This window comes from Phytophthora ramorum (genome assembly GCF_020800215.1).
Source record: "Phytophthora ramorum isolate Pr-102 chromosome Unknown Phyram_PR-102_s0025, whole genome shotgun sequence".
NCBI classification, from domain to species: domain Eukaryota; phylum Oomycota; class Peronosporomycetes; order Peronosporales; family Peronosporaceae; genus Phytophthora; species Phytophthora ramorum.
Genome location: NW_027150671.1, coordinates 45,714 through 60,124, shown reverse-complemented (window position 1 = coordinate 60,124; position 14,411 = coordinate 45,714). Strand labels below are relative to the sequence as shown.

The 14,411-nt window shown below is 53.3% G+C and overlaps 4 protein-coding genes across 4 annotated transcripts; all 4 read right to left on the bottom strand.

Moving 5' to 3' along the window:
- Window positions 1–86: 86 nt before the first annotated feature.
- KRP23_15098 (uncharacterized protein) lies at window positions 87–911 on the bottom strand (the record flags this gene model as incomplete). The annotated part of the gene is made up of 1 exon (XM_067885998.1): window positions 87–911. The coding sequence occupies one exon, from the start codon at window positions 909–911 to the stop codon at window positions 87–89; it is 825 nt and encodes a 274-aa protein (XP_067736761.1).
- A 645-nt stretch (window positions 912–1,556) lies between these two features.
- On the bottom strand, window positions 1,557–2,483 carry KRP23_15097 (uncharacterized protein; the record flags this gene model as incomplete). The annotated part of the gene is made up of 1 exon (XM_067885997.1): window positions 1,557–2,483. The coding sequence occupies one exon, from the start codon at window positions 2,481–2,483 to the stop codon at window positions 1,557–1,559; it is 927 nt and encodes a 308-aa protein (XP_067736760.1).
- Window positions 2,484–3,347: 864 nt separating this feature from the next.
- Window positions 3,348–4,442, bottom strand: KRP23_15096 (Myosin light chain kinase, smooth muscle; the record flags this gene model as incomplete). The annotated part of the gene is made up of 1 exon (XM_067885996.1): window positions 3,348–4,442. One exon carries the CDS (start codon window positions 4,440–4,442, stop codon window positions 3,348–3,350), a length of 1,095 nt encoding a protein of 364 aa, XP_067736759.1.
- Window positions 4,443–5,824: 1,382 nt separating this feature from the next.
- KRP23_15095 (uncharacterized protein) lies at window positions 5,825–9,136 on the bottom strand (the record flags this gene model as incomplete). Its single annotated transcript, XM_067885995.1, has 2 exons — window positions 5,825–6,202; window positions 6,266–9,136. The coding sequence occupies 2 exons, from the start codon at window positions 9,134–9,136 to the stop codon at window positions 5,825–5,827; spliced, it is 3,249 nt and encodes a 1,082-aa protein (XP_067736758.1).
- Between the last annotated feature and the right edge of the window lie 5,275 nt (window positions 9,137–14,411).

The window sequence follows — 14,411 nt, the reverse complement described above, 5'->3', positions numbered from 1 at the left end:
TCAAGCTTATGCTCCCAGCTACTCGTTCTTACTTACGACAACGAACGTCTAAACTAGATACAACCACTACATTGCTGCCGCACGTTCTAGTTGCGACGCATACGACGAGCGCACTTGCCGGCAGCCTCGGCCTCGCCTGCTACCGACGCATCGGTCTGGCCCTTGGAAGCAGGCACAGGGGTAGCAGCAGGTGCAGCAGTAGTGGGCTTGGGGGCGGCCGTAGTGGGCTTCGGGGTGGAGGCAGGAGTGGAAGGGGCCTTGGTGGGCTTTGGGGTGGAGACAGGTGTGGAGGGGGCCTTGGTGGGCGTTGACGGGGTGCTAGCACCACTGCCAGACACGACGATGTCGGAGCACGTCGGGTACGTCTGGTTGGCGATGTCCGAGTGCCAGTAGAACTGCAGGACGCAATCGCCCGGCTTCTCACAGCCGGAGACGTCGGCCGGCATCTTGGCAGTGGTGCTGTCGTCGCCACCGTTGTTAGCGAAGGGCTCGATGGTCAGAAGCGTCTTGTAGCTTTTGTACGTGATCGTGCCCGTCGAGTCCTTGCTGGGTTTCAGGATGCTCAGCTTCATGTAGCCCGGGTGCGGAGCCTGGATGGTCCACTTGACGTCGAAGTCAGCACCCGGTGCCAAAGTGGTGACGTTACTGCCTTCTTCGTACACGGTACCGCGGCATCCGTTCAGGAGGTTGAAGGTCGCGGACGGAGGGAAATCGGCCTGCTTGTGCTGGGAGAGACCCTCGATGGGGGCGATCTGGAGCTCGTTGAGGCCGATGTTGATGAGAGCGCCCGAGTCCTTGTGGTACTTGTCGGACATCTGCCGGTTGACCGGAATCAACATCTGACCGTGGGCGTGGGCCGTGGAGAAGAGCGCGGCGGCGGCCACTGCTGCGAAAAGTCCAGTTGACGGCATTGTTTGCTGTTCGATGTGCTTGACTGGATGGAGATTGAGAAATGAAAGCGAACAGCAAGACTGACTGCCGACCTGTGGTCATTGTGGAGCTTGTTGACGGTGAGACGGCCGGCTGGGCACTCCATAGTCGTCAATGTGACCCATTTCCATCTGTTCCTTGATCAGATGACTGGCCAATCCCCACGAACACGTGTTGGGTTTGTAGAGGGTGCGTACAACCATGCACATTTACCTAGTTTGCTTGAAGTAATGCAGCTTGTACTCGGGCGGAGACGTCAAGGTTATAAAAGCCCACGTGTGGCTGCAATGAGAGCCGAGCCTCCATGTGAAGCGGATTAAGCTGAGGGTGTTCGCTGTTCGACACGAACATCGGATTAAAATCCCACCTTTTTCGCCACATGGACGCGAGCGTGCGTTGACAGTCACCGATTGACCCTCGAAAGTGCAAAGTCGCTACGCGTTGGCCAAGAGGATCATCAACAACCTGGTCCTCATACCCGACCAGGTCGATAGTGCAGGGCTCCGCAAGTTTTCCGAGACAAAGACTGTTGCTTTCATGGTTCCACTGGCTCCCAACTACATAACGCCGACGTGACAAAACATCCACACTCAATTCTGCTACATGTACCGGTACGCCGCTCAGATCTAATCGCGGCGCATACGGCGTGAGCACTTGGCACCGTCCGATTCACCCGCGACGGAAGATTCAGAAACGGAGGTGCTAGGAGCCGTGGTAGCAACGGGAGCTGCAGTCGTGGCCGTCGGGGTCGCAGTCGTGGCCTTCGGGGCAGTCGTCGTAGGAGTAGTGTTCGACGAAGGAGTAGTGTTTGACGAAGGCGTAGTGTTGGAAGAAGGAGTAGTCTGATCGCTGCTGCCGCTCACAGACGTCTCTTCGCTACCGGCATTTGAGGTCTCCAACGACGACGCCGTAGTCGGTGCAGTGGTGACCGTGGTGGTAGAGGTTCCGGTACCAGCACCGCTGCCGGACACAATGATGTCGGCACACGTTGGGTACGTCTGGTTGGCGATGTCCGAGTGCCAGTAGAACTGCAGAGCGCAGTCTCCCGCGCTGTCGCAGCCCGAGACGTCACTGGGCATGGTAGCAGTGGTGCCGTCTTCGCCGCCGTTGTTAGCGAACGGGTCTACCGTCTTGATTACCTTGTAGGTCTTGTACGTGATCTTGCCAGCGGAGTCCTTGCTCGGCTTGACGATGTTCAGTTTCATGTAACCAGGATGCGGGGCCTGAATGATCCACTTGACGTCGAAGTCAGCGCCCGGCGCCAAAGTGGTGACGTTGTTGCCTTCCTCGTAGACCGTTCCGCGGCATCCGTTCATGAGGTTGAAGGTCGCCGCCTCGGGGAAGTCCTTCTGCGAGCGCCCTGAGAGGTTCTCGACGGGGGCGTACTGCAGTTCCTGGTCACCAGCCTGAGAGAGGGCACCTGAATCCTTGCGGAACTTGGCCGAGATTTGACGGTAGTCAGGCACAAGCATCTGACCGTGAGCATCCGCCGTGGTGAAGAGAGCGGCGGCGATGGCCACAAGCGCAAGCGAGACGATTCCAGTGGGCTGCATGGTGTCGTTTCACTGTTCGGGTTAATCGGCCGGGCGATTAAGAGGAGGAGCGATAGCTTGAGAATGCAAAAGTAGAAATGAGAGGAGACCGAGCGCTCAGTAAAAGATCACGAGGTCAGGGCCCCACCCTGTAGGGTCGATGTGGTTGAGCCAGGTAAAAGGGAAAAGCGCGGCGGGGCGGTGAAGAGGGTATGCTGCAGCGTGGGGGTGAGATGGGGGTACAGATTGTGAGCACTGACGCAGGAAAGCAAGCCGGTCCGATCAGCGAGGTGAGGACCTCCCTCTTTCAATGCACTTCTGTAAGAGAGAGTGTTGCAAGTTGTGGATGCATAAAGATGTGGAGAGAGACTTGCAACCGTTCCTCTTCGACTGTGAGGACCAATGCCTGGCATTCTAGATGCTGTATCGGTAATTGATCTCGTGTTTGGCTGTCGTAATGCGACTTGCGAGTTTGGCCCCACTTTGCACAGCACATGACAATGCGTGTGCCGAGACTGCACAGCTGATTCCTGGGATCGGTCTGTCATTTTGTGGTTCATCATTTTACCTTCTGGTAGGTGCCCCGATCGTTCACTATAATAAATCATGATAGTTATTACATGTAACTTCCTCGCTGTGTTGTCTTGAGACCGTGCGTGCCTTCTCGCTGATTGACTGCTGGGAGCGATTAACCCCAGACTGTTGCAGTATCGTAGGCGAGGCTACTGCTCGAGAATGGTACTGGCACCTCAAGTAGAAAACTTTTTGATTAAGCTGTGGCTACGATACGGTGGCCATCGATCAACTGTACGCAATAAAACACTGACTTTTCTTCAAGACGTCGTTCCCTGATCACCGGTTGTGACTGTGGGGGTCCTTGCTGCTTCACCAGTTGAAGTTGTAAGAGCTCCGGGCACTTCCACCGGTCTGGGGGGCCGGCGTCGTGCTGGGATAAGTGTTCACCGACGGGGAAGCGTTCGTCGATGGGGAGGCGTTCGATTGTGGGGCGTTTGTCGACGGAGACGAATTCGTCGACGGTGAGGAGTTCGACGAAGGAGAAGCGTTTGTCGATGGAGTCGAGTTCGTTGATGGGGAAGTGTTCGTCGACGGTGAGGAGTTCGTCGAAGGAGAAGCGTTTGTCGATGGAGTCGAGTTCGCTGATGGGGAAGTGTTCGTCGACGGTGAGGAGTTCGTCGATGGCGCGCTTGTCGGCGAAGGAGCGTTCGTCGATGGAGTCGAGTTCGTTGATGGGGAATTGTTCGTCGACGGTGAGGAGTTCGTCGATGGAGAAGTGTTAGTTGAAGGTGCACCTCCGGTGCTGCTACCAGCTTCCGGAGAGGCTGCAGTTGTAGTTGTGGTCGATGTTGAGGTCGTGGTACCACCGCCACTGCCAGACACGACGATGTCAGCGCACGTCGGGTACGTCTGCTTGGCAATGTCCGAGTGCCAGTAGAACTGCAGGACGCAATCGCCCGGCTTCGTACAGCCGGAGACGTCGGCCGGCATCTTGGCAGTGGTGCTACCTTGGCCACCATTTTCAGCGAAGGGCTCAACGTTCAGAAGCGTCTTGTAGCTTTTGTACGTGATCTTGCCCTTCGAGTCCTTGCTGGGCTTCAGGATGCTCAGCTTCATGAAGCCCGGGTGCGGAGCCTCAATATTCCACTTGACGTCGAAGTCAGCACCTGGTGCCAAAGTGGTGACGTTGTTGCCTTCTTCGTACACGGTACCGCGACATCCGTTCTGGAGGTTGAAGGTCGCGGACGGAGGGAAATCGGCCTGCTTGTGCTGGGAGAGACCCTCGATGGGGGCGATCTGGAGCTCGTTGAGGCCGATGTTGATGAGAGCGCCCGAGTCCTTGTGGTACTTGTCGGACATCTGCCGGTTGACCGGAATCAACATCTGACCGTGGGCGTGGGCCGTGGGGAAGAGCGTAGCAGCGGTGGCCACGAGGGCGAGCGAGGCGAGTCCAGCTGGTTTCATGACAACGTTGTACTGTTCGTCGATATTAATCGAAGATAGCTCAGGAACGCGAAAGCGAAAATGAAGAGGCCTGCGGGCATTCCGTGGCGTGTGCTCTCCAAGGAAAAGCGTGGCATGAGAACAAGGATATAAAGAGAGATCTGTTTCCTTCCCTTCTCCAATGCAATGTTGGTGCTGTGCTCACCTTTATGCCGTTCGTCGTGACTCGAGAGCCCTTGATTTACGTTGAGCACTCTTGAGATTGGACTTGATGTGTGTGTGTACCCGGTACGTGAACATGAAGTAGAGACCCCCACTTTTACTTCTCCACATATCGTTTAATAAACCGCTCTCACTTCTAGAGGCAGCTCCGTTACGAGCGTGCGCCGACAAAGGTGCGTCAAAGCCTAAGGTGCTGAAGTACAGTACTTATTATACAAGCGATAGACACAAATGATCGGTGCTTGAGGCGGGCTCCCACTTATCCGACCCAGCGCGTGCCGGATTAACCGGCGTTTATTTTTATTTTCTTAACCCGGCGTCTGTAAACAGCTTCCATGCTGGAAGTCGTTCTTCTCCCATTTCAGAATGGAGAAATCTGACCTTGGCGAACACGGGTGTTGAGCAAAACGCTGCGGTATTGTACTGCTCTGCACCGCGGCAGCCAAGTCGCCTACATGGGAAGGATTGATGGGCTCCTACTCCTCCCCAATCGTCGTGGTTGGCGCGCTCGTGCCTTTCCTACCGCACGACACAAGTGATCCGCACTCTCTTTTATAATGTCAGGTGGATAAATGGAGTACAGATGTGTAGTAAACATACTTCCCCATGAACCAAATTTCGAGACCAAATTCTATCGTCAATACACGAAGCGCGCGCTACGCCGCCGCTGCCACGATCCTACAGCCCCTGGACAATTGTTAGCTCGGAGCAATCTCTAAAGTGCCGCGTGCCAAGGGTTTTGGGCAGGATTATTTACGTAATAAAATAATGAATGCAACTTTTGTACGGCACACTCAGTAGTAGCAGCCAAGACGAGGAATATTTATCGCTATCGTTCTGCAGGTGAAGGATGTATACTGCACAACGAGACACTTTAATCGGGCGTTTTCCAGCTTGTTAAACCGGCGTTCGTGCTGTCGTCACGACCAAACGCCGGTTTTTAGGCGGGCTGCACGTGAATCTTGCATTGACAAAGCACAGCGTGTACGTAGCATCGGTGGCAACGCAAGACTCAAGTTTCGACAGCATGCACAGCTTCAGTGATTTGTAGACAGCTCCGTACCGTATCGATCCATGTAGGTCATGTAGCAACGTTGAATCGCGAGCTTCACTTTGGAGGGAGAAGAGCGCGAGTGCAATCAAACTCCGTGCATTTGTACTCACGCGCCACTTCTCTCACTTCAATACACTGCTGCAATTGCCTCTATCAGTCTCGACGCCAGTTCATCGTGTGTCGGCAGATGCGGATTCGCTCGTGACTGCTGTAGCAGATATAGTTCTTGCTCATCGAGCCCTTGAGGCGAGTGTCCTGGAGGCTGGAGTTGATGGGGCAACACCACGTAGTCGCTGTTGGTCTCGCAGATTTCCACCATGGTATGAGCCACTTGTTTCCAGATCTGCTTCAGCCCGCGTAAAACGCCAGCCACCACATGCGGGTTCACCACAGCATGCGCGCGCGTCTCCGGGTGTCGGTGTCGTGGAGGCGACGCAAAGAGGATACGGAGAATGTTGTTCGACGGATCATCCTCTGCTGGCTCCACAATCGCTAGTACTTCAATCTGTCACCAAAAACAGTAGTTAAATGCCGAGCATTTCTCAGGGGCTGAATCACGCAATCGTACCGAAAATTGGGAGCCTTCCGGCAAAGCAGGCACAAACAGCTTCATGCCGAATTCGAGACGTCGGGGCTTCATACTCTGGGGCTTCACGTCGCGAGGCTTCGAGTCCTTGTGCTGCCCCAGTCCAGACGGCGGTCGCTTCTTGTCCCGACCTAGCGACATCGGTTGGCAGGCTTTGCTACTTTGAGATCGTTTGTCCCCCCGGCCGCTATCATTGATATGGTCTGGCGAGGGTGGCGAGCTTCGGGCCTTAACAAGTGCGTAGTACTGGAAGTCCTCAACCTTGGCAACATGGACCCCAGGAATCCCCGTCAGGGGCATGCGGAAAACTTGTTTGCGAATATACCCATTCGTTCGTTCACGCGACTGCCCTGCTGCCACAATGACACGCCAGGCACTGATGTCCACATCCATGGTCCCGCTGTCTTCGTGAGCAGGACGGAAGAATGAACAGGCGTCGGACAGCAGCGCCTCGAAAAAGAGTTGGGCTGTAACCTTAGTGCCCATGTTTTCCTCGAGCACTTGGGCAAATTCTTCGGGGGAGCTCTCAAAAAAGGGCACCGTGCTCGCATGCGAAGCGTGTGCAAATGAATGCCCAGGATTGTAAGGTCTCCACGGTAAGTGAACAGGTAGCGTGCTGAGGCTGTCAGAGAGCGAATTAGTATCGCTAATCGTCGAAATGAGACCCTTGGTGATTTCGAGTGCAAGTGCGCGGGGCAGGAATGCCAAGTCTCCTTTCACCTGTAGCTTCTCTCGCGTTCCACGCCCAGACGTTGAGTCTAAAGCACCACTTGCAGCCTGCGCGACGGCGATGTCCTTAGTTACGCCATTAGGCGCATCGGCACTTAAAACCGACCCACGCCGCACAGGCAGGGGGGTAGCGAAGAGCTGTCTTGTATTCTGGCCTCGTAGCAACTTCAATACCGTCACACAACTACCTCGCACACCTTCCAGAGCCCCACGCTCGATTTGTGTCTTGAGCATTATATCACGCGAGAAGACCACGCCTGCTCGCCATCGAATTTGCAACGTTGACTGGTGTTCCGGGTCTCTCGCGTGTCTGCCGTCTACATCCAGCCCAGGAGCGCTTTCTTCAGTTAGCAGCTCCTTCGTGTCATCATCAGTCACTGGAACATCTTCGACATCGACGAGTACTTCGATAGAGAAGCAGTTGCTGAAAGGGATGCTGAGCGTGTAAATCTTGGATCGAAGCGCCGCTTTATGCGGTGCCTCCCCACGACCACTTTCCGCGCCTTGATCGAGCAGGTCATCTTCAACCGAGCAAGAATGATACTGCTCGATTGTCACGGCTTTCATGCTACTCGGTACTGCGGTCCTGGCAATGCCCCTGCTGCTACCCGTAGTAGGAGGCGTCGACAGGGTGCCAATATCTGGGCGATAGCTGAAGGCGCGCACCAGTCCAAAGCGCGGGTGCGAATGCCAGTCGCGAAGCATGTCATTCTCATTTCCATTCTCGCTGCTCGAGTTGGCGGGTTTTGCAGCTGCAGAGGATCGCACCGGCGCAGACTGGGTGAGTACTGACCGCTCAGTTTGGCATTTGAGACGTGTACTGCGCGGGGCTATCATTTCCAGGAACTCGTGCACGCTTGAACCAGGTATGCGTGCCGTCATCACTTCCGTCATATCATCTTCAGCCATCTCTAAGAATGAAGGAGTCCGTCCAGAAGCTGCATTCGCATCCACGACAGCTTCTAGCCAAGGCAGACGGACATCACCCAGATCCCACCTCGTAAGCATCGGCGCCTGGAACGTAGTGCCTTTCGCTTGCAGCAATCCACCCGTCAGGTGCGGCGCCGTCTGTGCTCGGGCCAACGCGCGCGAAGTCGACGACACACCCGAGTTTGAGCTCACCTCCGCCGCTGCAGCCAGCAGCGACGACAAATCCGAGCTGTACAAGAGCCCGACTGCGTGATCAAACTGCTTGGACAAGAACACGCCACGTTTGCGAGACGACCCATGGCCGCTGCGTTCGTGTTCACTGAACGAGTCCTCTTCGGTATCTTGACTCAAACTGGTGCGTCTGCTCGTCGGAACTTGCGGGTGCGCAAAACTTGTGGACCCTGGTTTATTGGCCAGCCACATGCCCTTGCCGAACCTGGCCGAACACATAATCAAGTAAACCTGCGGGCTGCAAGTGCCCACACCCTTATCCCCCGGCCTCTGCAGCACACGGAACGCTTCCCAGGCGTGGAGTTTCTTGCTGGTCGCGATGATTTTCTGTACAAAGTTCTGGCCGATGTACCTCTGCGTGGCCACGGCTCGGAACCCCCAGTGGTGGGTCTTGCCCCTCTCCACGTGGAACAGACACGACGAGTTGGGCGTGCTGGTGAACACGAGCTTGCGATGCTGCGTGGCCCGCAAGAAGTATCCCGTGACCGGGTCCATGAGGTACACGGGTGCGTCGGCTGCGCTCCGGCCGAACACGTGGTCCTTCAAGCTGCCCTGAACCTGTTCGTACAGCGAGCTGCCACTCGTGCTGGACGATACAACCTCGGGCCGATGGCTGCTGAGCCCGAGTGGCCGGCTGAGCGTCGCGCGGCCGTGCTGCGGCCAGCGTTCGCTGAAGGCCTTGAAGAGCTCTGCCCGCGCGGCGGCCAGAGTCTCGGCTGGTGTGAGCTTGTGTTCCTGTGCCCGGCGGCCGATGGCGGCCAGCGACTCCCACACCTGCGCGAAGAGGCCCCAGCCGTGACCTTCGGTGACGACGTTCACGGACACAAGCGTGGGCAGCAGCGCGAAGAAGGCCAACGGCACGGTCGGTGTGCTGGCCACGGCGTCACTGAGCCTGGACGCAGCCAGCAGCAACAGGCCGCTTGTCCCGAGCGACAGCACCAGCATCGACACCTTCGACCCCATCGTGAATTTCGGGAACTGGTAGAGCTACCTGTGACAATCTATTCCAACGTCGCTGGAAAACCTTCAATATCGAATGTTTACACCACGGAAATGCGGAAATGTTTATGGAATTTGCGCCAGATCATCCTCCACTTTGCTGTTTAAATGGCTCGGAAAGTCAAATGTCGGGTAACGGATCCTAAAATTGATAATCCGTTTCAAATTCAGAGCGGTCGCTCGACCGCTCTCAATCTGAAACATTATAGTTTTCTAGAAGAGCTCGGCCAGAATTTAATATTATTCATTTAACAAGGTAACCTTCGAGTTTGATGGAGTGGACAAATTCAGAGCGGAACGAAAATTCGTTCTGAGAATCACTTGCAAAGAGTATGGTGAAATCGACAAATATTGAGAGCGAGAATTTGAAAAGCCTGTGAAAACATATTTTAGTGGCATATTATTTCACAGGTTTGGCAAACTTTTCGCTCTCAATTTGTCAACCTCATCAAGTCTCACAGGCGAATGTATCCATACAAAACGGACTTAATCTTATAAACGAACTTATCCATAAAAAACGAATGGATCCTCCACTGGACCTTGCGCGTGGTGTGTTTACTGTCCGTGGCGGTGTTTTCAATAGACGTGGTGACTGTGCGCGCGTACCATCATCGGTATAAGTTCGACTGGGTCTATGACAGTGAAGACTTTGCGGTGAGTAAGGCAGCAAAGACCACGATCATTACCCATACGCTGGTTGTCGTGCTGGTCACGCAGGGATTTATAGCTGTGGTTACCACAGTATGGTTCGACGTTGCTCGATGGACCCCGTTGAGATCATTACAAATATTGACACGAAATTCAATCGGTCAGTGCCAACTCACCAGTTCAGGCTCAATGTTGTTCGCTATTTCGAGACCCACACCATGGAAGCAACCATGAGCGAGTTCTACAAAAGGCTTACCGGATCGCAGCGGCAGACCAAGCGTACCAGTGTGTACCTATGGCGCAATAACAAGGACAAGCTCGAAGAACTCTGCAAGACGACGTGAGCTTCCCAGCTACGCAAGGTTCGTCTACGTGGAATGGCTATAACGCTGCCTCGTGATGCGGAGGAGGTGCACATGGTGTAGTGGATTAGCACGTACCGTGTTCAGGGCTGTCTGTATCAAGCCTGATGCTGCACTGAGCGACTCTGTCTATCGCTTAGAACATGGGTATTCCAAGGAACGTCTTCGCGGCGTTACATGTCTGGGCGACTGGATTCCTGCGAAGGCATCACCTGGCTTTCCGCGCAAAGACTCGGCAAGGACAAATCAAGCCGGACAATACGAATGCCGCCCTCCATGCCTTCAACGTCCAGATCAAGCAAAAGATGGTCGAGCTAGGCGTAGACATGGTCTACAATGCTGACCAGACCAGTGTTCTTCGAGTACCTGCCCAAGTCTACCATCACGACGAAAGGGACGCGGACAGTGTGGGTGCGGTCGACAGGCAAAAACAAGAAACGGCTTACCTGTATTTTGCTTGGAGACTCGCTCAGCCGCAAGTACCCGCCCTATTTAGTGCTGAAAGTGACGCCATCCAAGATAGTAGCCACACGCGCCGAGAGCTACGCCAAGCGCCACGACTTTGGACGCCTGCTCTGGAAGAAGCTGGCCCCGCCCCAAGCTTGACACAACGTCGTGATTTACGGTAACAGTAGCGGCTGGTGGGATGAGGGGCTAACGATTGACTGGTTATGATTTAACTTCGGCTCACGGCCTGGCATGGACATCCCGGTGTTGCTACTGCTCAATGAGTTTAGCGGCCATTGAACAGATCCGATCCTCGCATGCATCAGAGAGCTCAACGTTGAGCTGATATCAGTTCCTGCAGAGTGTACAAGCGTCTGCCAGCCCGCTGACGTTGTCTGGAACCGTCCTCTCAAGACTCGACTTTGGCCGCGCTGGATCGAGTATCTCGAGCGGCAGATGGGAGATCACGAGGCTTCTACTGCGGATGGTAAGACGATCAAGATGATAGCGCCTTCCCGAGACGATGTGGTGGAGTGGGTTGCCAGTGCGTGGAACGACCTGACGGCTGACACGATTGCGAACGGCTTCAAAGGGGCGCTCAAGGAGCGCAGAGAGAAGGACGATGATGTAGCCTTGCTGCAGATTGACCACGCCATAGAACGCTTAAACAACCTGGGACTGCTAGATAAGGAGGTGGGCGAAGTGGCGAAGGACCAGGACTACGTTGATTGTGTTGTGAACAACATTAAATACGCCGGCGTTTACTTTGATATTAGCCTTGTCTAGCATTTGATGCCCCCCTACCCACACATGCGCGTGGCTCGAGCATTACCTTGTAGGACTTCGCTGGAATCCTTTTGCGCACTGGGAGGGTTATCGGGGTAAACCCCTTCCTGTATTCAGTGGTGTCATCAGATTTACTTCAACGTAATCTTTTGTCCTAAATATCTGTCCCATTCTATGACCACCATATGTCTGACTATTTCTCAAATCCGTTGCAAATGTTATTGTCATTTACGACAGGATAATCATGCAGGCAAATATCCGTGAATTTGGTTGCTGGATATGACACTTGCGATACGGTAGGAAATCACCAATAAATTGGCTATAAAAAATACACCACCAATATGGTATCGTACTGGCCAATTCCAAATTGCAAACAGCTTCCCGCCGTTCATTTCGGTTCTAGCGTTCTCCCCCGCCCGCCCCCCTCCTACGCTATCGGTGCTTTTAGTCTCGCCCTTCGCGTTGGTGCTGCTTCTGCATCCCTCCATGCTCTTCCGGCGCTGCTCTTCTTCGTCGTGTCATGACATCAAATCCAGCAGCACGTCCAATTAAACAAAGAGCTGCGTCCAAATCCACAGATTCTTAAGCCCGCGTGCCAGATGATGAACCACTAGGTGACGATGAATCTGGGCCGGCGTCCAAGGAAAACTTTGGTCGCCACCGAAAATACGTTTGAGGCGACCTTCTCTCCATTAGAGGGCTCATTTTCCTCGTGGCTGACTTGGAGAACGTATTTGAACGGTACGGAGGACTTTAATACTGTCTGTATTATATCTTGTTTTAACGGTGCGTGCACTATATACAACAACAAAAAACAGTCTAATACCACATTTCTGTTTTTTGCGTCCGCGCCGACAGTATGTAAAACCCCACTCGTGCTTGCGTTGGTAACCTATGCAATGAGGCACCAATTGCGTCTCCTAGCCCTCCTCCAACAGCTTCGCCATCACCCTGAGATCATACTCCTGAGCGCTGAGTGCATATATCAAAATTAGTTCCAGTCATTATGTCACTTTTCCAAACACGGAAAGTCAATTATCATTTAGTTTGTAAAGCCACAATTCCGATCTTGACGTCCAACTGACTGGGACAGTAACCCCTTTACACAGCTGCCATCGTGCGCAAAATACAGCACGACAAGATACTTATTGTCTTGGACAAATTTCTGTTCCAATATGGATCTTGACACTGTCTTCAAAAAGGCGATGGTGCGCTAAGATGATAGTTGCTTGGCTGAACGGTCGTTCGAACGCGAGAAGTACGGTGCTAGCGTCTCCATAGAGTCAATGTATCTTGCCGGTATAGTTTTGTATCAACAAGTCTTTCTCGATCAGCTGCAGCCCACGAAAAGAACTTCGTCTCGCACTTCCATACCATAGCACCTGGATGCCGAGGTCTGTAACGCAACTTGAGCAACCACATTACCGAGACCACAACCAACGTCGATGAAAGCATCATGCGTTCCAATATCTCCTACAGCGTCAATCAAAGCTGTCACTCCAGCCGGAAGAATTTCACCAGCATAAAGATGGCGCTTTCCCGATTCCTGGCGAATATCTGTTTTTCTCACAGAGTCAAACAGGTTTTCCACAGCTTGCATTGCTGCACTAGCCGTCATTCGTACGGCACTACCACCAGCACCACCAGCCGCTCCATCGCCTGCCCCACCTGCTGCGCCTTGTGTCGTTGCCCGTGGTGGCGCATGAGTACCACCACCAGCACCTCCAGCAGCAGCAGCAGCAACTCCATTGCTTGCTGTGCCTTGTGTCGTAGCCTACTTGAAAAAAAGTTTGGGGAAAAGTCGGCGAGAACACTGCCGTAGTTTTTTTTTAGTGAATGAAGGCGATATACGAAGCTCTGCTGCGACGCACATCAGACCACGATACACCCAAACCACGCCGTTCATATACAGCGGCAAGCTGCACAAGCCTCTTGTCTTGAGCGACTGAAAATCTTGTTCTCATCCCTATATATAGATTCTTCCTTGATGAGAATTAGTATGCATTTGGTAAAGCACTTCGAGCCAGTGGTTTCCAGCACTGATCGGTGAGTTTAGATCATGTTTATTTGGTTGAGCAACCAAAATTTCCAGGATAATTCGTTGGTAGGTAGATGATGAGATAATAATGAAGCGATACGATTGGCGGAAACAAAACAAGGTATGCCAAAACATGAAACAGCTCAGAATGCCCCGTTTTGGTTGCCGTTTTTACACCCACTTTGGAAAAGCCCGTCAATAGGCGCATAATGCGCCCTTTGAGCGCGAAAGGGTTAACGACGGTAAAGACGATCCTTGCTCCGTTACGTCATAAAACGCGGAATGCCTCGCAACGTTCATCGTTCTACGTTGCTACTACAAGAGTGAAAAGTCTACATCAACTTTATCTCATGGGGCCTCTAACGTTGGAAATTTTGCAGTGCTTCAAGCCACGTCCTAACGCATTACAAAAGAATCACCGTCTTGAAGCGTTGGCAAGCTAGTTTGAGAAGTAGGATACATTCAATATGCAATAATATCATTCAATTAGCCATACAGTATTTGCTACGTTTAACAAAATTCAGAGATTTCCCGTGTGCAACGCGGCATTAGTTTGTACACAATCGATAGAAGCCTAAAGGGGGAGCCCAAAGGGACTCCTCGAAGACACATAGCTAAATAAAACCAGAGCAGAATATTTTAAGTCCAAGAACAGCGTACACTGTTCCGATAAGTCCCTGAGTGGGCTGGATTATGTCTGCCGTCGTCCCCCGAGAGGAATAGCTTGTAGGGAAATCGACTGGTAGCATCAAGAGATCAGGTCGGCCCAGGCTGGGCACTTCTCGTTACATGTGAAGATAAACCTCGTCGAATCGACAAGTCGGTGGGTCTGCACAGCCGAAGGCACAGCAATCGTCTAGCTGAGCGTACTCTGCCCTCGGTGGCATATAAAAGCGCTCGCGTTTCAACGTCTATCCTTTAGTGGAGGTCACAAGGTTTGAGGAACGGAAGCTACTCC